Here is a 27,101-nt window from a genome sequence, read left to right on the forward strand (position 1 = left end):
CAGATTAAATGGAAGCTGCTCTCTGGCAGCACTGTTCTGTTTGACAGAAAAATAATACAAGTCATGTGGGGTCATTAGCATTTTCTAGCAGCCACATTAATAAAAAGTAAAAAGAAGCAAGAGAAATTATTTATAATATATTTATAAATTATTTATATTATGTATAAATACATTGAATCCATTATATCAAAAATATTCTCATTTCGATATCATTAATATTTTAAGAATAGCAATAATTTATTTTTATTATTTTTTTATTAGAGTACACTTGGTTTACAATATGCCAGTTTCTGCTATACAGCAAAGTGACCCAGTCATGCATTTCCTTTCTTGTATTATGGTTTAGCACAAGAGACTGGGTATAGTTCCCTGTGCTATACAGCAGGACCTCATTACTTATCCATTCTAAATGTAATAGTTTGCATCTGCTAACCCCAAACTCCCAGTCCATCCCACTTCCTCCCCCTCCCCCTCGGCAACCACAAGTCTGTTCTCTATGTCTGTGAGTCTGTTTCTAAATTACAGATAGGTTCATTTGTGCCATATTTCAGATTCCACATATAAGTGATAACACATGGTATCAGGCTTTCTCTTTCTGACTTCACTTAGTATGAGAATGTCTAGTTGCATCCATGTTGCTGCGAATGCATTATTTCATTCTTTTTATGGCTGAATAGTATTCCATTGTATATAGAAATGCTTTGCTATACATATATACATTTTTTTCTACACTAAATCTTAGAAATCCAGGATGTTTTTACACTTAAAGCACATCTCTGGATGTCTGGATTACCTATGTTTTATATGCTTGGTAGCTACCTGTGGGGCAACAATATATGACATTATAGCTGCAGAGAACAGTCCTGCACGGCAGTGAATTGGGATGCAGCTTCAAGTTCTAGGGTGAATGGCTTAGAGGAGGGTTTGCTGCTGAGAGGGCAGCCACACCCAGGTTCGGTGTCAAGAGCGCCTAAACCTTTCTGGAAAGGTGATCTCCTATCCCCTCTCTAAAGTTTTTGTTTGAGAACCAATCTTCTGTGGAGTCAGCTTTGACAGAAGGGCATTGCTTTGTAAGATGTGGAACAAATACTGGACGTGTGGGTCAAAGACTCTGTTAAAACTGGTGCAGAGTTCCCACTGCAGAGCAGTGGGTTAAGTATTCAACTGTGGTGGATCAGGTTGCAGCTCAGATTCAATCCCTGGCCCTGAAACTTCCATATGCTTCGGGTGTGGCCATTAAAAAAAAAAAAAAGCCAAAAAGCTGGCCCCATACATCAATGTGGTAAAAGCCACCTCACACTCGCCAAGGAGAGTCCAATGAGAGATCCACCATTAGGATCCAAAATGAACTGGCATTTAATAGACACCAACTGTATACCTGTCCAATGGTTGACATCGAAAAGCAGCCTCCCAATATTCTTGCCCTAAATGATCTCATATATTATGATGACTCCCAAACTCCCCTCTCAGGGTCTAGGATCCCCTAAGGGAAATATGGTTGAGAGTCCAAAGAGAAGAGAGGGATTGTAGCCTGATGTGGCAAAAGGAATCACTGGGGGGGAGGGTGTTAAGAGTTCCAGACAGTGTCGAAGAGCGCCCATCATGAGTGAACCAGCTACAATAAGCATAAGGTCCTGGGCTCAGGTGGGAATTGAGAACTCCCTGATTAGGTCCAAACTTACAGTGGTGTCTAGAAAGTAGGGATAGTCAGGGCCAGTGTGAGGTTCAGTATCACAGTTTTTTGTGAACAGGGAAGGCCATATACATCCTTTCATCCAGGAAAGAAAGAATTGCCATCAGTAGCCAATTATCCTTTCAACTCATTTTTTTTTATATAAAATTTTTGGCTTGCAGCAAGAAATGAAATGTCCCTTCTCTCTTGCCCTTTGTGTATCAAAGAAGGAAAAAAACACATGGTATCAACTTGCAGACTTCCCCCGCGTTACTATTTCTGTTGCCATCAGTGTGTTTTGTATTAGGCTTAATTTACCAACACCTCATAAACTTCCTTTTTTTTTTAACAAAGAACAGAGGATGCAGAGATTTTTTTCCCCACATGGAAAGAGTGAAACACTCTGAGTTATGTGCTTAAAAAATATACTTCGATTTCTTAAGAGGAAAATAATCTTTCTTAAAATGAAAATTAAATGTTCTCCTTATACAGGGTTTTATATTCGTGGTGGCTACTGTCCTAGTTCCATATAACTCCTTGTTCCATATAACTTCCATATAACTCCGTGCTAAAATCCTACACAGAGAAAGACACCTTATTAAAAATAGGAAGAAATAAAAAATTGGAAAAAACTTAATCATACCGTTTTCAGACTGCCACCATTTCTTTTCCCTGTCTGGTTCAAAACTTGTAATTGCATTCTCAATGGTGTGGCTGTTGGACGGGGTGTGTGGATCATATGGAAATCTGGAGTCACAGATGAAGCATTTTTGTTCCCCCTGGAAAATACATTGTGAAAATTAAAAATAAAGAACTGTTATTGCTTATTGTTGATCTGAATTTAAAAACAAGCTGTCCTATATTTGTCAGGCAATCTGGCTAAAAATAAAAAGCAGAGGAAATGGCAAGACATCAATTTTTTCCATCAATAGGTGCTTAAATACAATAACAAAACTAAAACATGACCTAGAATTTTATACATGTATATACCTAGGGAAAAATGCAAATTTATGCAGAACTAGTAATTTTTCTCACACAAAAGGCAGATAACCTGAAGGTTATTTTAAACTAGAGAAAAATAATTCGGTTATACTCTAGAGTTGGCATGACATCCTTGAGTCAAGGAAAGAATAATTGGTAAGAAATGAATGAAACAGTTGGCCACTAGTTTATCTGCAACCACCATGCTTTCTCTCTCAGACCTAATTTTTGCCATGAAAGCTTTCAGGATCAAAACCTTTACATCACACCTGTGGATTTTGTAAAAGATTTTCATTAACTTCACAACAGAGACCTACCCTCTTGCCCTGCAGACTAGAAGGTGAATTCACTAAAATTCCAGTTTTAGTGAACTGGAACTCATTTTACTTGGGATGAATTTTCAAAGGTCATAACAGTCAAGAATGGCCTTTGAGTTTGCTTAATTTAATGCATCCACTTGTGGCTATACTTACTTAAAACTCCTAAGGAAATCTCCTCAGTAGATTTCCAAAGGACTGCCAACGGCTGCACAGTTGTTCCTGGCTAATATGTGCAGGACTCTGAAGGAGCATTTTGCCCAAGTTTCCAGGAAGCAGGAGCTATTTATTATAATCCTCCGTGCCAGTAATTGGCTGCAACAGCATGTGTGCTGGTAGGTATTCAGTGAATGTTCGATTTTATGTCTGACCAAGCCTTACTCTGCCTCTTCCTCAACTTTTCTCTTGATTCACTCAGCTCAGGTACTCATTTCTTGCTCTTCCTTGAGCTCACCAAGAACTCTCCTAAGAGCTCTCGTCTTGGCAAGAGCTGTTTTCCACTTCCCCCAATCGTCCCACCAAATAGTCTTTTTTGCTTCTTCCCTTCTCTAAAGTGTTGGTTTAAATGCCAAAATCTCTGAAAGGCTCTCCTTGATGCCTAATGAAAATCCCACCACCTTCCCCCACTCTGGCCTTCTGCCACCCTCTATCTTTACCCTGCTTTATCATATTTTCTCAGCTTCTATCACTATAGGAGAATATATTATATATGTGTTGGATGACTGTCTCCATAATTAGACTTTAATGATCCTTAACCAGCTGTGCCAGATCCTTAACCAGCTGTGCCACAGCAGAAACTCCTCTGTAAACATTTTAGAGCACATCCTTTTAATGGGAGTGGCTGCAGAGGATGCTTAGTTGTGGCGACCAGATATGGGAAGCCCAACTTGGGTAGCACTCTGAGTCAATGCTGACTTGAAACTTCTGAAGAGACTGTTAAGCTGAAGAGCTCTTTGCTAGATAATGGATGGGAAAAGATTATCCCCCATGCCACCTGAATGTTTAGGTAACTAGTACCTGCAGCCTCACCTGTAAGACTTTGTTGGCTGGAAGGTATTTTGAGATTTTTTTTTCCTAGCTCTAAGAGTTTTAAGATTTCTGGAATTCCCTAGACCAAAGAAGTTCTCAAGTTTAATTGACTTCTATCATTGGTGTCACTTTGCAATGCAGGTACATCAAGTTTTACTGACCATCTGAGCATACTGGCTCATGACAATGTAAGCAAACGCCAACGGTGGAAGTACATGATGGGCAATGCCAGTGTTGGAAAGTTTCTGATACTGGAGTTGGGAACCCCTTCTTTGTCCTGAGGGCCTGGACTTAAGGAAGCTACCTGAAGAGCCTTCCGTCCCACCCGGCCTAAAGTTGAGTGAAATTTCTCCAGTGTCATTTCCTTGCACATGTAGAGAATTTGCTTTCTTATACAAGTACTTTCCAAACTTAGACCAATGCTAAGCACTCAGGTATTGTCTCTACTGTCTCCACTTATTTATAATCATCTCTTTTACTAGAAACCAATTAGAATACAAAGCCTTTTCCAGAGGCCTCCGGGAGTTGCCCCAGATGAACAATACCTGGAAAAGCCTGGGCCACTCACTTTAGGCCTCTGTCCAACTTCCTTCCTGCACATCCTCTCAGTGAAGGGGCTGACGTGATTGTCTCAGGCGTTTCAGCAGGTATGATACTCAGATGACCTTGGATGCTTGTCCCAGAGCCCAGAGAAGAAGAAAAACTGTCAAGCAACTGGCTCTTCTATAAAACTTGTCTTTAAGGAGTTCCTGTCGTGGCGCAGTGGTTAATGAATCCGACTAGGAACCATGAGGTTGCAGGTTCAATCCCTGGCCTCACTCAGTGGGTTAAGGATCTGGCGTTGCTGTGGCTATTGGTGCAGGCCAGGAGCTACAGCTCCAATTCAACCCCTAGCCTGGGAACCTCCATGTGCCGTGGGAAGCAGCCCTAGAAAAGGCAAAAGACAAAAAAAAACCCAAAAACAAACAAACCAAAAAAACTTGTCTTTAAGAAAAAAAGGCACAAAAAGATGTTCCAGTTTGGGACTTTATAGTCTCTAGACAAGACAATTCCAAGTGGTCTTATGAGGCTGGCATACAATCCACCCAAATCTAGACTTGCTGCCTCTCCTGCTAACTCGGGACAATGAGAACTCATGTTCAGCCTAATAGCCTTGTGGTCCTGAGGCAGTCTTCCATTTTTTTTCTTTTTCTTTTCCTTTCTTTTTTTTTGCTTTTTAGGGCTGCGCCTGTGGCATGTGTAAGTTCCTAGGCTAAGGGTCAAATCCAAGCTGTCAGCCTACACCACAGCCACAGCAAACGTGGGATCCAAGCTGCATCTATGACCTACACCACAGCTTGCGGCAACACCAGATCCCTAACTCATTGAGTGGGGCCAGGGTGGAACCTGAATCCTCATGGATACTAGTAGGGTTCTTTATGTGCTGAGCCACAACGGGAACTCCCAGAATCTTCCATCTTTACTCCACTCCATGGGAGTCAGGAAGGCAGCCAAGCAGAACAGTATACTGCACAGTACTCTCTGCAAAGGCTGACCAAGCAAAGCTTTTCTGTCCAATTCTAAATGTAACAAGAGAGATAAAGCTAATCTTCCCCATTTTCTGATCAGAGTTTGTTTCCCAGATGTTGGATTATATCCCCTGTAACAGTGGTGTTTGGAAAGGCATGCTGTCCACCTTCTGTACTGTTGTCTGGACAACGCTAGAAGTACTTAGAAAAATCTACATCACTGATGGAACCATGTCTCAACAAGTAAACAAAGAACCAACCTACCTCGAGGTAGCTGAGGATGCAGTATTTCTGGGCCCCACCTAGCCCGCAGGTAGAAGAAGCCGTGAGCTGCTCACTGCGCCCCACTAGGAGGTTGCCAGTCAGGGGGCGGCAGGCACCCTTGCTGCATTCCTCTTGGGCTTCCGTGTAACTGAGCAATCCTTGAATACAACAGAGACAGGACATAGGAGGCAGTCTAAGGGGAGCAGAAGGCTTAAAGGAGGAACTGGTTAAGTGGGAGAGTGAACAGTCCACGTATTTTTAATACTAGTTCTGTGATCGTGAAGCCCCTGGTGGTTAATGCTGTTTGCCTCAGCCTGATGGAAATCTCTTAGTCTGGGAGGTTCCATTATCTGTGTTCACCTCCTCACTTGGTTGAGCCTATAGCCAGTGACTGACGGATGCCCAGTCTGAAAGGTGGGTGTCATCGCCTTGGGCTGGAATCCACTCTCTGGTATGATTTATGCTCAGAACCTCTCCTGGGAGAAAGTTAAAGCCAGACTGCTACTGGGGCCCATCTTGACTCCACCTCCCAGATCTTCCTCCTCGGAGCCCTCCCACCATAAACCACTTGTATGCAAATCCCTGCCTCAGGCTCTGCTTTGGGGAAACCTGATCTGAGACAGCCTCCATTGGCTGGGAACTCTCCATGTATCATTTTAGGAGCAAATAACAAAGATGCAGGACAGGAGGAAGGAGAATCCTGTTGTTCCAACCTAGAGAAACTCAACTGGAGAATTTTAAAAAATCCATGGGAAATAACTTTCCCTTAAAATATGTAAATTCATTTGCCCCCCTGTATAACCCCCTTGGTAAACCTGGACTGTTGGGTTCAGACATACCCACTTGTGGAACAGACTGTGCCCCTTGGGGATGAAGGATGGAAGAGACTGAGGTCCAGCCTGTGGACCACACTTAGCCCTTGGTGCCTGCTGTCCACCAGCTATATCGTGAAGGATTTGGTCACAGATGAGATAAGACCCTTAAAGGGCAACTCTATCTTATCTGTCACCTTAGTTCTCCATTTTTCATGAGTAGCTTTTGAGAGGACATCCTTGAATCTTGGTTTAAAAATGACTTTTAAAGTTCTTTTTATTTTAAAACGTTCTATCTCCCACATGTGAACGTGGATGGATAGGGTAATCTCAACTCTTTCTTCCCAGCATAGTTTGCCCACAGAGTTTACTCTATTATGTTTTTTCCTTTTGTCCACCCATCGACATATGGAGTTTCCAGGCCGGAGTTCAGATCTGAGATGCAGTTACAACCTATGCTGCTGCTGTGGCAATGCTGGATCCCACTGTGCCGGGCTGGGGATTGAACCTGCATCCTGGCGCTGCAGAGATGCAGCCGATCCCACTGCGCCACAGCAGGGACTCTTCCATTATGTTTAAGTTACACATTTGTAACCCGTTACATGTTAAATAGGTTTGTTTATTGTTGAGAAGACTGAGTAAAACAAAGTGGAAGCTTACTGGGAGTGAGGTCTAAAATGAACACACGTATAAAGATAAATGCACATAAAATGCGAACCCACTGTAATATTTTGCTGATAGCCATTTATAGAAATAGTTCTATCTCCCTTTTAAAAGCATATTTGAACAGGCAAGTATAGTTTCTTTTAAAATTCAATTAAAGGGTAGGAATTCTGTTTGATTTTCAAGGCCATAATCTAAGCACTCATTTTTCTCTTGGATGCCAACTCAAAGTACAGACACGATAATTTTGCAGAAATGAAATAGCCTCTGAATTGAAAGACACAGGACCCAGAATAGCTAAAACAATTTTGAAAATCATTCTACTTGATATTAAGGCTTACAATAAAGCTAGAGTAAGCAAGAGAGTATAATATTGGTGGTGGTGGGGAATAGACCCATAGATCAATGGAACAGAATGAAGAATCCAGAAACAGACCCACACAGATATGCCCAGATGATTTTTGAGGACCAAAGGCAACTCACTGGAGGAAGGATGGCCTTTTCAACAAATGGTTCTGGAACAGGTAGACATCCATAGGCAAAAAAAATGAACTATAACCAAAATTTCACATCTTATACAAATATGAACCAAAAGTCCATCATAGACTTAGAAGTGAAATAGAAAACTATAAAGCTATAAAACTCCTATCAACATATAGGAGAAAATGTGGGGACTCAGTGCTAGGAAAAGCATTTTTAAAATTTACTTTATTTAATTAGTTTATTTTTAAATTATTTTTATTTTTTCCATTATAGTTGGTTTACAGTGTTCTGTCAATTTTCTACTGTACAGCAAAGTGGCACAGTCATACACACATACACATTCTTTTTCTCACATTATCCTCCGTCATGTTCCATCACAAGTGACCGGGTATATTTCCTCTGCTATACAGCAGGCTCTCATTGTTCATCCACTCCAAATGCAATAGTTTGCATCTATTACCCCAGACTCCCAGTCCTTCCCACTCCCTTCCCCTCCCCTTTGGAAACCACAAGTCTGTTCTCCAAGTCCATGGTTTTCTGGAAAAGCATTTTAGAATTGACAACAAAAGCATGATCCATAGGAGGAAAAATTAAGTTGGACCTCATCAAAGTTAAAAACTTTGCGAAGAGGTAAAAATGTAAGATACAGACTGAGAGACCATAATTACAAATCGCCCAGTTGACAAAGCTCTTGATCTACAATATATAAAGAGCTCTCCAAACTCAAGATTAAAAAACCCATCCCACTAGAAAACAGCAAGCAGCACTTATAGACATTTCACTGAAGGAGATAGACAGATGGCAAAGAAGCAGCTGAAAAGATGGTCAACATCATTAGCCATCAGGAAAATGTAAATCAAAACCACAATAGCGCTACATACCTAGCAGAATGGTGAAATAAAAGACAGTGATAACTCCAGCTGCTAGAGAGAATGTGGAGAAACTGGACCATTCATACACTGCCGGTGGGAATATAAAATGGAACACCACTCTAGAGAGAAGTTTGGCAGTTTCTTACAAAGCTAAGCATTTGCTTACCATACAATCCAGAAATTGTACTCTTAGGTAATTATCACAGAGAAATTAAAATGTATATTCACACATTACTCAGCTATTAAAAAGAATGAAATAATGCCATTTGCAGAAATATGGATGGACCTAGAGATTACCACACTAAACAAAATAAGTCAGAGAAAGATAAAAAAAAAAAAAAAAAAAAAAGAAAGACAGAAACCATTGGATATCACTTAAATGTGAAATCACACGAATCAACATATCTACAGAACAAAAATAGACTCAGAGATACAGAGAACAGACTTGTGGTTGCTGGAGCAGTGAGGGGGAGGGGAGGAAAAGATTGGGAGTCTGGATTAGCAGAGGCAAACTATTACATACATAATGGATAAAGAACAAGGTCCTACTTTATAGTACAGGGAACTATATTCAATAAATTATGATAAACCATAATGGAAAAGAATATAACAGGAACATATATATACATATATATGTATAAATGTGTCACTTTGCTATACAGCAAAAATTAACATAACATTGTAACTCAACTATACTTCAACAAAATTAAAAAAAATAAAGACATCGAGGAGTTCCCATTGTGGCTCAGCAGGTTAAGAACCTGATGTTGTCTCCGCGAGGATGTGGGTTCCATCCCTAGTCTCTTTCAGTGGGTTAAGGATCCAGAGTTGCTGGAAGCTGTGGCGTAGGTTGCAGACGCAGATCGGATCCGATGTTGCCGTGGCTGTGGTGTAGGCTGGCAGCTGCAGCTCTGATTCAACCCGTAGCCTGGGAACGTCTATATGCCACAGGTGCAGTCATTAAAATAAATAAATAAGGAGTTTGAGCTAAAAAATGTATATTCACACTAAAACCCATATAGCATCTTGAGTTATAATAGCCCCAAACTGCAAACAACGCAGATGTCCTTGAGTGGGTGAATAGTTAGGTGTGGAACTTGGGTTGTGCTCAGCAATGAAAAGGTGGGAATCACTGGTACAACACTGGTTGGATCGCCAAGGAATTACCCTGAATTAAAAAAGCCAATCTCAAAATGCTAGAGACTGCATAATTCCACTTCTCAAATGCCAGAGTTATAGAGTCAGATTCATGGTTGTCAGGGGTTGAGGGAAGTGGGTGTGGATATAAAAGGCTGTTATTGTAAATTAACCCTAACAAAATAAATTTTAAATCAATCAATAAACAAAAGGGTGTTACTAGGGATCCTTGAAGTGATGGAACTGTTTTGTATCTTAACTGTGGCAATGGTGTCACGAATCTATACACGTGATAAAATTGCACAGAATTACACACACACACATATGCATGCGAAAACTGTTGAAATCTGAATAAGGTTAATGGACTGTTTCAATGTCAGCTTCCTGGCTGTAATAGCATATTGTAGTTATGTGAGATGTTACCATTTGGGGAAACTGGATGAAACAGGATCTCTATTATTGCTTACAACTGCCATGAGAATCCGCAATTACCTTAAAACAAAAGATTATAAAAACCCCAACAATTCTCTCGCCCTGCAAAATCACCCCACCAGCCTCTGGGTGGTGAATCATGTAACTCCCACACTGTAAAAAAAAACACACACAGCACCTGTTCCAGCTAATATATCATTCCCTTCAGAACTGAAAATGTATGCTACCCAAGTGCTGATTTCAGCAGACCAGGGAGGGAGGGATGGGCCTAAAAGGAGAAATAACTACCGTACTGTGGGATAAACTTGTTTTTTCCTCAGCTTTTCCAATTGCAAAAATATAAAGAAATTATTATTATTTTTTTGCATGGAGTTATTTGCATTGGATGGATTACTTTCCTTCACCTTGCCCGCCAAAATTATAAGCTATTGAAAAATCATATTCTTGGAGTTCCCTCATGGCTCAGCAGGTTAAGGATTCAGTATTGTCACTGTCATGACTCTGGTTACAGCTACAGTTGTGGTGAGGGTTCGATTCCTGGCCCGGGAACTTCTGCATGCTGTGGGTATAGCCAAAGAAAGAAAAATCATATGCTTTCCCTTGTGTACACATTTCCCATATCTATGCTATTTAATCTTGTCATTTCATGATTTTTATCAGGCATTAAACATATATAGATCATGATTCTACAGCTAAGTATATGGTACATAATGTCTTCTTCCCCACAGGTTACTGCAAGTCAGCTTGAATGGGGAATTCTCCATCTTCTATTTCATTGCAAAGCTTGTTATTCTAAAACAAAGCACAACATTTCTCTTCCTTTGAGGTGTGGTTAGGCCCCTCATATACTTTATTTCATTGCAAAATCAATTATCCTGGCTTGGTTAACCTGGATTTTTTTTTTTATTCACCCAACAATCCAAACATAGATCTCGTTTTATTTCCTAGAACTGGCATCTAGCATGAACACCTAATGCAAAGTTTGGGCTCCAATAAACAGAAGTTTTAATTTTGGTTTGTTTTTAAGTTCAAGCATAAAACCTCTGCTAATGATACTTGTGGATTAACAAAGACTTCCCTTCCAGGGGTTTATTCTTTGAGACAAGTTCCATCCTGCATTTTGTTACTGGCATTGTTGCCTTAGAGATTGAACATGTTTTTATAGCCCAACTTGGCCAAACTTGTTTTCATCAGGTATGTACTTTTCAAAAATAAAAGTATTCTAGGACTTAAGGAAATTTAACTATCAGTCATATAATATTCTAAGTTGCAAATATGAACTTCGGGTCTAAAATACTTGGCAGAGAGTGGCTATGAACATTAAGTAGTTAAATCTTCATGCCTGAATATAGACTCAGCAATATCCTCCCTGGATTAAAGCTTTCAACTGCTATGTTATCACATTAGCAATAGCTTGGAATTGGTTCAGAGAATAATGATATTTCTTCCTTGAGACCATCAATGGATTGCTCAAAAATGACCAACAGCTTGAGGAGAGGATCTTATTAAAAACTAATTTAGGGAGTTCCCGTCGTGGCGCAGCTGTTAGCAAATCTGACTAGGAATCATGAGGTTGCAGGTTCGATACCTGCCCTTGCTCAGTGGGTTGACGATCTGGCGTTGCCGTGAGCTGTGGTGTAGGTTGCAGATGTGGCTTGGACCCCTGCGTTGCTGTGGCTGTGGCATAGGCCGGCAGCTACAGCTCCGATTTGACCCCTAGCCTGGGAACCTCCATATGCCTCGGGAGCGGCCCAAGAAATAGAAAAAAGACAAAAAAAAAAAAAGTAATAATTTAGGAAAGCTGGTTATTTAAAGAAAATATACAGCAAATCTCCTATTAAGTCAAGGGTCATTTTTGTAGATGTAACCATTATTATGTAAACTCAGTAAATTTGTACATTGTTATAATTTTCTCAAAGTTGTACAATGTTCTCATATAGAATTCACTTCAGAATTTCAAGGCCATAAACACATCATTTTAGGTACTCATACACAGGATTTATTATGAGTGAGAAAACATGCAAAGAAAACACATTAGATAACATTTGCAGGTTTTTTTTTTCTTTTTTTTTGGTCTTTTGACCTTTCAGGGCTGCACCCATGGCACATGGAGGTTTCCAGGCTAGGGGTCTAATCAGAGCTGTAGCTGCCGGCCTAGGCCACAGCCACAGCAACACAGGGATCCAAGCCGTGTCTGCAACCTACACCACAGCTCACAGCAACGCCGGATCCTTAACCCACTGAGCAAGGCCAGGGATTGAACCCACAACCTCATGGTTCCTAGTCAGATTCAGATTCATTAACCACTGTGGTATATGTCACAGCTGTGGCTTGGATTTGAACCCTGGCCTGGGAGCTTCTATATGTCATGGGTTCAGCCAAAAACGAAAAAGAAAAGAGGAGACTCTTAAAGTCTGCTGCCGTGAAGACATTCAACATGTATCTCTGAAGAGAAGATTCTAGGCCATTTAGGTAGTACTCACCAGGAAGCAGGGCTCTTACTGATACAGAAAAGTCAGGATCAAAGAGAGTAATTGTTAGAAACATCTTCTCTATGACTAATGTAAACGATCCTCAGTTATTACAGACTGTGCAGTCATGGAGAATTTGGTCGTTTAGCCCAGAGTGGTTGCTTACTCAGAAGAGGGAATTTTGCCTATAAATTCTTCCTAAGACCTCATCACTGGGACAAGTGCTATGTTCAAAGCAGAGCCTTTTTTTTTTTTTTTTGTCTTTTTGTCTTTTTGTCTTTTCTAGGGCTGCACCCGTGACATATGGAGGTTCCCAGGCTAGGGGTCTAATCCGAGCTGTAGCTGCCAGTCTATGCCACAGCCACAGCAATGCCAGATCCAAGCCACGTCTGTGACCTACACCATAGCTCACGCAATGCCGGATCCTTAACCCACTGAGTGATGCCAGGGATCGAACCTGCAACCTCATGGTTCCTAGTCAGATTTGTTAACCACTGAGCCATGATGGGAACTCCAAAGCAGAGCTATTTTAAAAAATAAAAATGCACTGAATTTGCAAATTAAGAAGCTGAAATTATTTTGCTAAAAAAGCACATAAAAAGGTGTCTTATTTACCTGCTGCTGATAATATTTCATTAAAGAGTAATAGAAATATCTATGTCTGGATATTAACACTTTTTGAGCAGAACTTTTCAGTTGCTTGACACAATTCCACAACAGAAGAGCTGTGCAAATATGTATTAGTATAAAAAAAAAAGGTGGATTGTTTAAAATGCATCTCTACTAAATATTTTAGCACAATTTAATACAAGCAGAAAATGGATTTGGACACTATTCACCAAGGTGCAGAAAAAAGGTCAGTTGCAATTGCATCTTTTGTCAGGAAATGATTAAATTCAATTCTACTAGGTTAAAAAAAAAGGAGGTTAAGTCAGTAACTGATAAAATCAGTAGTTGTCATCAGTTTTAAATGATTTGAAAATTTGTCTGATGGTTCTTTTTTGGGGTACTTATTCTTCTACAGTCTTTTTTTCTCTCTTTTAAAGAATCAAAGTATAATTTACAATGTTGTGCTAATTTCAAGTGTGAGTGATGATTCTTATACTTCTGAAACATAAAATACCCACAGTGCCCAATTCCTTAAAAAATAGGAGTGTATACAATTTTGACAAATATTTGTTTTCTATGTTTAGAGGTCACAGAATGCAATGTTTAATCTGTTTTGTCCATTTTTATTTAGAAAAAAATTTTATTGTACAATTCACATGTACTCATTGTTGAAAAAATTTTAATTATACATTGTGTCCTCATTGTTGAAAAAAAGAGAAAAATCAGAAGGCAACACGAAGGATTATCTGTCAAACTACCACCCAGAGAAAAGCGGCTGATATCTTACTAGATCTTCCTCCACCATTTTTTCCTTGAATATAAATATTTTCCAAAAGTGACATCATACTGATGCTTGTTTCAATAAATACATGCCAGGCAGGCATCTTTCCGTACTTTTTTACATTAGGCAATTTCCACCTAGCCAGGGACATCAGGACAACCTGTGGGCTTCCATAAACCCAAGCAAGCTATGTCTGCCTTTGTAGATTTAGCTGTGCCCCTCTAGATGAAAAGCCTCCCAAGTCACTGATGTGGGGGCCTGATTTGGATGGGAACACACATGCACCTCAGTTGGTTGCGAGGAGTGTAGGTGAAAGGTTGTCCTGTACCAGGATTTTATTTCATTGTATTTTATTTTTAATTTTTTTGTCTTTTTGCCTTTTCTAGGGCAGTTCCTGTGGCATATGGAGGTTCCCAGGCTAGGGGTCTAATCGGAGCTGTAGCCACCGGCCTACGCCACAGCCACAGCAAAGTGGGATCTGAGCCTCGTCTGCAACCTACACCACAGCTCAGAGCAACGCCGGATCCCTAACCCACTGAGCAAGGCCAGGGATCAAACCTGCAACCTCATGGTTCCTAGTTGGATTCATTAACCATTGAGCCACAACGGGAACTCCTGTACCAGTATTTTAAATTACTGGATCGCACTCCTCTGAAAGCAGGAACCATGATTTTTTTTTTTTTTCTTTTTTAGGCCCACACCTGCAGCATATGGAAGATTCCAAGTTCCCAGGGAAAGGGTTGAATCAGGGCTGCAACTGCTGGCCTACGCCACAGCCACCACAACTCAGGATCCGAGCCTCATTTGTGACCTACACCGCAGCTCACAGCAATGCTGGATCCTTAACCCACTGAGCAAGGCCAGGGATCGAACAGGCATCCTCATGGATACTAATCGGGTGCATTACCGCTGAGCCAAGACAGAAACTCCAGGAACCACAATTTAATGAATGCCCTATTGGTTGTTGGGTACTTTGCTTCTTTTTCTTTTTTTCTTTTTACTGCTGCACCTGTGGCATATGGAAGTTTCCAGGCTAGGGGTCAAATCAGAGCTGCAGCTGCCGGCCTACACCACAGCCACAGCAATGCCAGATACGAGCTGCATCTGTCACCTACACCACAGCTCACGGCAACACCAGATCCTTAATGCACTGAGTGAGGTCAGGGATTGAACCTGCATCCTCACAGACAATATGCTGGGTTCTTAACCACCTAAGACACAATGGGAAGTTCTGTACTTTGTTTCTTATATTTTCCTGTTATAAATCTTGGTGCTAAATCTTTGTTCATATCCTCAATTATTCCCCAGGGTATATTAAATGGAAATACTGAATCAATGAGATTAAGTATGTTTGTATGTGTATATAAAATTCTGATATTATTGTCAATAGCCATGTGGAAAGTTTGTCCCAATTTACACTCTCACCAACAGCCTAAGGGAACAACTGTTGAGCTGTTGAGTAGTATGAATTTTTCAAGCTTTGTCAATTTAAAAAGCAAAAAATTAAAGTTCCCTGGTGGCACAGGATACGGTATCATCACTGCTATGGATTTGGTCACTGCTGTGGCAAGAGTTCAGTCCCTTGCCTTGCCTGGCAACTTTTGCGGGATGCAGGTGCAGCCAAAAACAAAACCAAAAACAATTAAAAACTAAAAAGCAAAAAATTACACATCATCATTATTTTTTAATGTTTTTGTTTGAAGAGCAGTGAACGTAAAATATTTCTCATCTATTTACAGGTGAGAATATTTTTTTTTTTTTTTTTTTTTTTTTTTTTTTTTTTTTTTAGCACTCTCTCCTTCAAGGCTTTTTCTTTTTTAGGGAGTTTTTGTTTTTCTTACTAGACCCACATTCACAATTCTTCTAATTTTACCTTTCCTGCCCTCTGGCATCAGGACACCATTTCCTGCTTTCATAACCCTTTGCTCATGTTGTTTCCTTTGCCTTGAAGTCCTTAACTTCAATGCCAGCCTCCTTATAAAGTCTTTTTAGGGTGGGTTTTTTTTTTTTTTTTCCCCAGTGCCCATGGCATGCAGAAGTTCCTAGGCCTGGGATCAAAACCATGCCACAGCAGTGACAATGTCAGATCCTTAACCTGCTGAGCCACTAGGGGATTGCCAGGGTATTTTGAAATGACTGATTGTAGGCAAATTTCCCATTCTGTGATCAAAGCTCTTTGCAGAGCTTGGAGTTCATGTTGCATCTCGACTGTCTTGAGGAAATAAATGACTGAAAAGTAGTCACCTGCAGCATCCCCATCTGGAAATGAGCTTTATCTGTTATAAAAGTCTATAATGTTGGACTAATAACCTTACACAAAACCTTCCTAGGATCTACAGGAGACTCAGAATGCAGTCCCTCGATATGGGCCAACTGGACCCCAACACTTTTTCTAGGTGGTGATTTCTTGTTGACTTTTCCTCATGCAGGGCAAGTGGCTTTGGTCAATTACCCAGTTACACTTTTTGATCACAACTTTTTTTTTTTTCTTTTTATGTCTGCAATGGTGGCATATGGAAGTTCCTGGAGCTAGGGGTTGAATTGGAACTGTAGCTGCCAGGCTACGCCACAGCCACAGCCACAGCAATACAGGATCCGAGATACATTTGCAACCTATACCACAGCTCATGACAATGCTGGATCCTTAACCCACTGATGGGGGTCAGGGATCGAACCTGCATCCTCATGGATACTAGTCAGGTTCTTAACCCCCTAAGCCACAATAATGGGAATTCATGATGAACATTTTAAAAAGAATGGGCAATATAAGCAAAGTTTGAAAATGATATTCTCTATAACCAAAGAAACCAAATTCAGTTAAGATTATAATCCATATGAATAGCCTACAACTTGGGGCTTGAAATGACCGAGGCTCTGAAAGGCTGAAGGGTAATTCAAGGCCTGCATAAGACATACAACAGCATTCCTATTTCTCACCAGTGGGGAATCCAGTCACAGGGCAGATTTCAAACTGAAAGACAGCTTCTGGCTATAAGACCACAGGCTAAAATCTCCCTCTTCTGGAAAGATGAGAGGGATGCAGAAGGCAGAATTCTAAGAGCCCAGCTTTAGAGAGAAAGGAGCCAGAACCTCAGGGCTGCTTGCAAGAGAAAAAGAAAGAGTGGACTACCTTTTGCAAAGCATCTGTGGGGGGTGGGAGGTACAACATCCTTAGTATCACACTCAATCCCATTTGTGATTGAAAATGAACCTCTGGGAATTTTCTCAGTCCAGGAGTTTTCTTCAAGCAATAATAAAGGTCATGCTAGGAAAAACTGAACTATCGGTCAGGTTCAAGAATGATTTGTCCCAAACAATGTCCTCCTGTAGAGCCCAGGGAAAATATATTCAATATCCTGTGACAAACCGTAATGGAAAAGAATATGGAAAAGGTATGTATAACTGAATCACTTGGCTGCACAGTAGAAAATAACACAGCATTGTACATCAAGGAGACGTCAGGAAAAAAAAAAAGAAAGAGGAGAAGGAGGAGCTAAAAGATCGAGGCTGGACTAAAATTGACACAATTCTCTCAATAATAATTATTTATGGATTGTCTGCAGTTTCTCGGAAATAAACAATAGAAATAGACAATAGAAATAAACAATAGAATCACAGGGCTTGTCCATCATTCTGCTGCTTGCTAAGTGTCTCCACTTAGTTCAGCAGGTCACAGCCCTGGCTGCACCTTAGCAACACCTGGGAAGATTATTTTTTATGACTTCTCTTAAACATATTTGTTTTATGATAAGAAACATATAAAAAATTTAACATCTTAACCACTTTAAAGTGTACAGTTTAATGGTCCTCCATACATTCACACTGGGTACTCAACACCCCATACCCAGAACACTTCCCAGCTTGCAAAACTGAAACTCTGTGCCCATTACCAACTTGTCATGCCCCTTACCCCCCCCCCACCCCCCATCCCCCAGCCTCATTCTACTTTCTGTCTTTAGGAACTTGACCACCCTAGGCCTTCCTATAAATAGAGTCATGTGGTAGCTGTTTTGTGTGGGTGTGTGCTGGTTTATTTCATTTAGGGTAAGGTCTTGAAGGTTCATCCATGTTGGATTGGTTCATCCAGAACCTCCTTCCCCTTTAAGGCTGAATGATATTTCATTGTCTGTACCTGGGAGATTCTTTAAACTACTAAGGCTCGGGTCTGCCCAGACCAATTCAATCAGCATTGCTGGGGGTGGCACCCAGGTGTCAATGTGTTTGTGATGCTTCCCAGAGGATTCTTTTGGTTTTTTTGAAGGTGGGAGTTTGTTGTTGTTTTTGGCCCCGCCTGTGACATATGTAAGTTCCCAGGCCAGGGACTGAATCTCAGCTGCAGCTGTGGCAATGCTGGATGCTTAGAACTCTCCTAGAGTATTCTCATATGTAGCCAGTGATGGCTCATGAACACCTAACACTCATGAATTTGCCCCATCTACTTGTTTTCCTCTTGGATTCCATTATACGAGAATTTGTCAAGCCTAGGGAGCTTTTCAAATCCTGTTGCCCAGATAATACTTAGTATACCAATTAAATCAGAATATCTGAGGATGAGGTCTTGGCATCAGCATTTTTTAAATATTTCAGGGAATTCCAATGTGTAGCCAGCTGTGGAACCCCTGGCATTACCAGGGACCAACTTGCTTGGACTAGAAACTTGAGGGTCATTCTCGATATCTCCTCCTCTCATCCTTCAAATCAAAATTTGATCTTATCTCCTTAAACAGTGATTCTTAAAGTGTGGTCCATGGATATAATAAGGTAACCAATTCATTCCAGCTTGCCTGGGATATTTTTGGTTTTAGTATTTAAGTCCCCATGAAATAGAGCAGGATACTATGGTCCTGCCCCCCACCCCTAACTGTCCCCCATCTATCTGCCTTTTGTCTGTAGCAAAATTTAGGTCAAAGAAAAACTTATCCAGAGAAGTGAGAAAATGCAGAGGAAAACAGTCAAACAAGAGAAAATAATAAAAGTTTAGTCATTCAGCAAAGTCAAGGACTTTTCGTTCCTCCTCAGGGGCTATAAATAATATTCTGAGCCATATCTTTTGAGATGTCTTGTAGGTACTGAAATCCCACCAGGAAGAAGTTAACTACCTGACGCCCAGAGTGTAGCCATGGCAAAAGCTACCACAATCCCAAGAACTGTCCTCAAAGAAATGGTAACAAACTCACCCTGGAACTGATGACTAACTGTACTTAAAACAGTCAAGGTAACCCTGGTCAGACCAACACATGACCAATTTCAAGATAACTCTCAGAGCTGACTGTGCTGTTTCTGCATGTAGTCCCCTCCCTCTGTCTATACCCCCCAAAACTCCCCTTTAAAAGCTCTTGCCCACAGACTGTGAGTTGGGGAGTCAGCTTTGGGACATGAGTCCATCCTCTCTCCCAGTTCCCAGCCTCTAAAATAAAGCAAACTTTGCCCCAATCTTGCCTTTCAAGTATCGGTTTTTGAGCAGCAAGCAGCCGGACCCTACTTTGGGTAACGCTCGGGTCCTGGGACTCCCCCTGAGTCCTAGGCAAACCCAGGTGCTAGTCACCTGCTGGATCAGCGGCATTAGCGTCATCCGGGAACTTGCTAGAAATGCAAATTATCAGGCCCCATCCAGCCCAGGTTCTACTGATTCAGAAACTTTAGAGATGCAGGCTGGTACACTGGGCTTTCACAAGGCCTAGGGAGAGTCTGATTTATGCTCAAGTATGAGCAGCACTGTCCTAGGTAACCCCGGGGGTCCACACAGTGCAGATCAGAGCTGCTGGTGCTCCTGGGCATGGCAGGGTGGCTAACACTGAGTGAGATCTCAGCAGAGGGTACATGCAAGCTATCGGTGCTGGCATGAGCCAAGCAGGTGGGAGCGGGCATCCTTTCCTGAGCTCTGTCTTGCCTGGATCTGATCCTGTCTGAATGTGCATGCACTTCTCAGAGCTTGCTCAGCAAAGGACTCCTTTTCCTAGCCCCTCAACATCCCCAAATGATTTTCCCATTACCCAAGAGAATAGAAGTCTTTGTATTTTGTGTGTATGTGTGACAGTTTTGCTAAGATAATGCACATACTATAAAATTCACCCTTAAAGTGTTTTTTAAATACATTCACAGACTTATGCAACCATCACCACCATCCACTTTTAGAGCATGGCATGGCTCTCAAAAGAAATTCTATACCCTTGGGAAGATACCCCTCTATCTGCCTTCTCCAAGGAAACTATTCCTTTTTCTCTCTGTAGCTTTGCCTATTCTACATACTTCAAATAAATAAAATCATACAATTTGTGGTCCTTTGTGACTAGCTTCTTTCAATTAATGTGTTATTGTCAAGGTTCATTCCAGTTGTAACACGAATCAGTACTGTATTCTTTTATATGTTGAATAATATTCTTTTACATGTATGTACCATAGTCTGTTTATCCATCAGTTTGTAGGCATTTTTTTACTACTTTCTGGCTATCATGAATAATACTGCTATGAACATTTATCTACAGGGTTTTGTATAGATGTATATTTTCGTTTCTCTTGTATAGAAACCTGGGAGTAGAAACATTCTGCTTTAAAAAAAATTTTTTTTAAGACCTTGTTTAACCTTCACAATAGATTGCAAGCCCTTGAAAGCAAACATTCATCTTTCAGCCCCTGGGATTACTTAGAAAAATATTGAAAACATTTATTGACTTGAATTCATAGTCATTTGCATTTCTTGGGTTAAAAGATGTCCGTCTCTGACCTTGGCACTAAGTGACACATGGCATTCTAGACTGATTTTTATTGACAGGCTATTCCATTAACTTCAGCTCCTCTGCCCTCACTCGAAGGCCTCAGATGTGCCCCAGAGGTGCCCTGCTGGGGCTGCATTAACCTAGATTTCAAGACCTCCATAGAAACCTCTAATCCTGGGTGTTCCCTGGTGCTGACTGTTTTCCTGCCTCTTCCTCCACAGCCTCATTCTGTGGCTTCTGGTTCCTGATTTTCTCCCAATCTCCAAAAATACATTTTGCTTTCCAAAGCCCTAGTGTGAAATTAGACTGTCTCTAAATCTGGAGATTTAAATACTGCAATAAGGAAGCACTTGGAAGGTAAAGAGGGATGCAGATATAATCACTCTGCAATACTCCTACATGCTTTTATATCATAGCAGGAAGAAACTAGAAAGGAGGTCCTTTATTCCCGTCCTTATCTCCACTTGAAACTGATTTTAGAACTACGCTTTGTGAAACAATCCTGAACCATAATTTGTGAGGGATTTACAGCTTTCAGGTCAGAAGAACTGGCCTGGGGCCCAAAGTATTCGCACTGCAGGGTTTTCCAGACCTAGCAGAATGATGGGGGGAAGAAAACGGGCTGGGGTTCCTGGCTTCCTTTCCTCCACCCAAATGATGGGAGTGGCCTCAAAGGACTGCCAACATTAGGGTGTAAAATCCTTCAGTTGTCTCTGAAATCCCCGAGGCAGAGGGAATGAAGAGGTTCATATGTTTTACTTTTTATCACAACATTTCCTTATTTAAAGATCAGTATCATCAAGGAGCATCCATCAGTTACCAAAATGCATCCGATTCCTTTAGTTCTGACTAGCTCTGGTTAATGCAGACTATGAAAACTATTCTCCCTGAAATGATTCAATAAAATGTGGTCAAGGACTGAAATCATCCCTGATTTTCTTACTTCTCTGTGTCACATTCTAAGTGGACTCTGGACTTCTGTTACAGATTGGTTCCTTGTATTTTCCCCTCACTCAATTCTGCCTCCTGAAATCCAATCTCCTTCCCTGTAAACATGGATGATGGATGATCCCTGGAATCACACTGCAAATATTTAGGCCCACAGCAGCTTGCCTGCTTCTCGTGAGCAGTGGTTCTCAAGGGGTTGGGTTTGCTCTGCAGAGAGCATTTGGTAACGTCTGGGGACAGTTCCCTCTGTCACCATGGGGGGGGGGGCTACTGACATCTAGTGGGTAGAAGCCAGGAGTGCTCTAAAGGAATATCCCACAATGCACTGGGCGGCCCCCATCCCCCAACAAAGAATTATCCGCCTCAAATAGCAAGACAGCTGAGTTCTGAAGCCCTACAGGTGGCTTCAGTGCCCCTAATCCAGGCCTGTCACTCCACCTTTGTTTCCATGAGTGACTCAGCCCTAGACTTAACCTTAACTCCCAGTTTTCTGTTTCCCATTTTAGGCAATTGGTCCCAAACTAGAAGAATGTTATAGTCTAAGTCCAGCAGCTTTTAGAATTCCTGTTATTTACAATTGCCTACCCAGTCATTATAAACCCCCCAGCAGCACATACAGCCCAATTCTAGGTGTTGGGTTCATCTCAGCCATCCCTTCCTTCATCAAGCTACACATTTAATTGGTGCTGCTTTTCTGGCTGGTTTATCGGCACTGCTATTTGTGAAGTCTCACACGGGCTGTGTGAAATTTTTTCTCTTGCTAAATTCATTGGTGAGTTTAAGTGATCTATGTACAGGTAATTGAGAATTGGGGATTCACACAATGTTACCCTTCTTTGGATGAAAAGCATGCAAATATATTGATCAAGGAATTAGATGCATTTTGGTAAATGCTCCTAGATGATGCTGATCTTTAAATAAGGAAATGTTGTGATAAACAGTAAAACATATGAAACTAAGCAGAAAACTCTTTGATATAAATTTCAGCAGTGTATTTTTGGCTCTACCTCCCAGATTAATGAAAATAAAAACAGAAATAAACAACTGGGACTTAATTAAACTTAAAAGCTTCTGCACAGCAAAAGAAACCATTAAAAAAATGAAGAGGCAACACAGAATGGGAGAACATCTTTACAAATGAAGCGAATGACAAGGGATTAATATCCAAAATATACAAGGGATTAATATCCAAAATATACAAACATCCCACACAGCTTTATATATATATATATATATATATATTTTTTTTTTTGGTCTTTTTGCCATTTCTGGGGCCGCTCCTACGGCATCTGGAGGTTCCCAGGCTAGGGGTCTAATTGGAGCTGTAGCCGCCGGCCTACACCAGAGCCACAGCAACTCGGGATCCAAGCCTCGTCTGCAACCTACACCACAGCTCACGGCAATGCCGGGTCATTAACCCACTGAGTAAGGCTAGGAATCGAACCCTCAACCTCATGGTTCCTAGTTGGATTCGTTAACCACTGTGCCATGATGAGAACCCCCACAGCTTTATATTTTAAAAAAATAAAGTAAAAAAAAAATGGGCAGAAGTTCTAAATAGACATTTCTCCAAAGAACATAGACTGATGGCCAAAAAGCACATAAGATGCTCAACATCACTAATTACTAGAGAAATGCAAATCAAAACTACAGTGAGACATCCCTCACACCAGTCAGAAGTGGCCATCATCAAAAAGTCTACAAACAATAAATGCTAGAAAGGGTGTGGGGAAAAGGGAACCCTCCTACACTGTTGGTGGGAATATAAGTTGGTGTAACCACTATGGAAAGCAGTGTGGAGGTGCCTTAAAAAACTAAAAAGAAAACTACCATATGATTCAGCAGTCCCACTCCTGGGCATATACTCAGAGAAAACTATAATTCAAAAAGATACATGCACCCCAATGTTCCTTGCAACATTACTTACAGTATAGCCAAGACATGGAAGCAACCTAAATATTCATCAACAGAAGACTGGATAAAGAAGATGTGGTGCATATATACAACAGAATATTACTCAGCCATGAAAAAGAATGAAATAATGCCATTCGCAGCAATATGGATGGACATAGAGATTACCATACTAATGAAGTAAGTCAGAGAAAGACCAGTATCATTTGAGATCACTAATATGGGGAATCTAATAAAAATGATACAAAAGAACTTATTCACAAAACAGAAACAGATTCAAAGATTTCAAAACCAAATTTATGGTTACCAAAGGGGAAATGCTGAGGGGAGGATGGATGGACTAGGAAGTTGGAATTGGTATATACACACAATATATACAACATCAATCAGTAACAGAGCCTTAATATATAGCTTGGGGAAATCTAGTCAATATTCTGTGATGGCCTCTATGGGCAAAGAATCTGAAACAGAATGGGTATCTATGTATATGCATGGCCAATTTACTTTGTTGTACACCTGAAACAAACACAACACTGTAAGTCCAATCAAATTTATATTTCAATAAAATTTATGCAAAAAATACGAAACTGACAATAACTTTCTGGTGTTGCTAATTGGTTCAAATTTATTGCTTGTTCACTAACTTTACTTCACCTGCTTTCACTGTGTGCTCAGGCCTACATCTTGTCCAAGAGTTTCCTTTTGTGTGTGTGTCAAAACAATTTGGATGACACAGATAAAGACCTGAGGGGCCTGTCATGGAAACTGCCCAGCCCCTCAACCCATGGATGCAAAGAGTTTAATAAACAGCCTCTCTGTAGGAAGGGCCTGCATTCCACTTCCATTTCTAGTCCTGTTTCTTTCTTTTGCAAATGATACAGGAATATCTAACACAGGGGACAATTACAATAATACAGTGATGTGAGACCTTCACTCTATTCTTGGCTCACTTCAAATGGGCTATTTTATACATCTCAAAGTAGGAATTCCCTGGTGGTCTAATGGTTAGGACTCAGTGCTTTCACTGCTGGGGCCCAGGTTCAATCCCTGGTCTGGGAACTGAGATAACACATCAAGCCACTGCATGCCACGGCCAAAACAAACAAATAAAAATGACAGTTCTCATAGAAATCTTATGCCTAACTTCCCCTTATTTGCATAACCCATTTTTTTTTTCACATCACATCAGGAATCATCAGCTATTTCAACTGTGTTGCCTACATGGCGTCACCACAGAACACAAGCTCTAAAACTCACTTTTCTCTCAGTGACAACAGATACCATGTTTTCCTTCAACTTCTCATGTACACATACCTAAGATATTAACAGACACCTTTGGAGATACGGATCATTCTAGAGAATTTGAACTTTTTCTAAATTGTCACAAGATAGTCACCTGATAACACAACTTAAAATCATGCAGTTCAACACTATACCGTTTGAAGCCTTCCTGGAGCCACAAAAAAGCTCAGGTCACTGGCCGCAGCCCACTCTGCACGCAGCATCAGTTCCTCCCCTGAAGACTGTGTTATATAGACGTGTCTTATGTTTAAATGTTATCCAATTATTTATCATTCTGAAAAAGACATCATCCTCCATGATGGTCCCCCACCTACCCAACAACTCAGAAACGTGCTGATGCCCTCATTGGACTCCAGAAATGTCAACTTGCCAGAGAGACAGAAATGAGACTTACCAGGATTTGGAATCTGTGTTGAGAGGCGCAGGCAGCACCCAGGGCGTGTAAATGCACACCTGAAAGTGAGAGTCGTTTTAAGTAGAAAATGCTTTCCCTGAGGCACCTGAGGGAGGAAAAAAGATGAGCGGTATTCCAAAACCTGCCAAGAAAGGTGATTTGTGGAGCTACTTGCCTCAGGTTCTCTCTCTCTCCCTCTCTTCTTTTCTACCCTCCCCCACCCCACCCCCCATACAGTGGAACGAACGCTCGATTTTCCAGCAAATGTTTTTCATCTTCATGTAGCTGCCAAACTTCTGAAAGCAATGACTGGGAGCTGACATATCATGGCTACAGCAACCAACTGCAACATTCTTGCTAAATAACTGAGTTCCAAATTTGTAACTAAGTTCTTAGTTACTTGAGTGAAATTGAGGACATTCACAAAGAATCAGAAGTTCACACCTGCTCACAGAAGCATCTGAAGTACCACGCCCTCTCTGGGAATGAATAGTTGGTTCGCGGGAGATGCTCAAAATTTACTCGGGTGAAAGGGATGGGCCAATTCAAATCAGTTTTACTCACTGCTTGTGATAATCATGCTTGACAAAAGCAACTTTGAACCTGGAAGAGAGCAGTCGACTAATGTAGATATGTTTGACTATTCACTAACCTGCAGTATTTAGCTTGAACGTCCAACTTTGCCTGCAGACGCCAAGATTCTGGTGGCACGGGAAACAGAAGCTATGTCTGATGAAGCTTACAGGGAAAGAATGAGACAGTCCAGGGCATATTTTTGCTTCTAGAAATTGAGTAGTGAACGTATGCTCTACAAATATGACATTAAGAAAATTAGCTAACCCATGTCATTGAGTTATAGTGGCATTTGTCAAAAAGAAGAAATGGCTCATTCTTAACAACAACAACAAAATTAAACATCCCGGAGGCTAGTCCATGGCTGGGCCAGGGACTCTGCTGTCCTGCCCACAACTGCTGCCTGCACACAACATGTATTCATCCTCTAGGCGGGAACGTCAGTCTTTCGGGATTCGCTCAGCCTTGAAAAACTTCTCTCCATCTGTACCTTGACCCAGAGGCTTTGGTAGTGTGTCTTCTGATGTAGGACTTCTGGAAATGACACTATTAAAGACGTCCTCAATTGGGAGTGATGAGTTTATCCGTTATTTACTTAATTGAGCTTGAGTACATCAATGTCACCAAATCCATTATTTACTTATTTGAGATTGAGTACATCAATGGGTTTATCCATTATTTACTTATTTAATTGAGTTTGAGTACATCAGTTGCATTTTCTGATATCAAAGAGGTGGAGCAAAACATTCTCTTCTTCTACCTTCCCCTTCGATTGTTGGTGTTTCCTCCGGGCCCTATAGTTTGAGCATCTCCTTTCTGTTCCTGTGTGTGTCCCTCAGACAAACTTATTCAGATGGTTTAATGACTAATCCACTTCTTTCTCTTTTCCAACCCACTTCCGGAGTTCAGGCTACCCATTTCCAACCCCAAGAACATCTCTATCTGGATGATTCACCAGCACCTCAATCACAGTCTAACTCCTCCTTATTCAAATCTGTCTGTCGTCCTCACTTCTATCCCAGGTAGTGGCATCTTCATCCACCCATGTGGTCAAGTCAGGAAACTCAGCTACACTTAATTTCCTTCTTTCCCTCCCACCCTCTTGAGACAAAGAGTCAAAACCTCTGAGCATGGCCTCCCTGAACAGTAGATGGGGCCCAGTGACAAAGAGGGACCTGGCTCCAGCTATTCCTTCTGCTGTTTCCCCCTCAGCACTGCAATAGTGA

The 27,101-nt window shown here is 41.1% G+C and overlaps 1 protein-coding gene and 1 non-coding gene across 2 annotated transcripts in view; one reads left to right on the forward strand and one right to left on the reverse strand.

Annotated features, from left to right (window-relative positions):
- Positions 1-25,501, reverse strand: part of LAMB4 (laminin subunit beta 4) — a gene marked incomplete at its 5' end in the record, with an annotated part of 121,884 nt that extends 96,383 nt beyond the window's left edge. The window contains 3 exon segments of the mRNA XM_021063522.1: positions 2,316-2,451; positions 5,772-5,929; positions 25,303-25,501. Of these exon segments, the coding sequence (XP_020919181.1) occupies positions 2,316-2,451; positions 5,772-5,929; positions 25,303-25,501 (493 nt within the window).
- Positions 24,594-24,665, forward strand: TRNAE-UUC. The gene has a single exon. It is a non-coding gene; the product is annotated as a tRNA-Glu (tRNA).

Source organism: Sus scrofa, chromosome 9, assembly GCF_000003025.6.
Source record: "Sus scrofa isolate TJ Tabasco breed Duroc chromosome 9, Sscrofa11.1, whole genome shotgun sequence".
NCBI classification, from domain to species: domain Eukaryota; kingdom Metazoa; phylum Chordata; class Mammalia; order Artiodactyla; family Suidae; genus Sus; species Sus scrofa.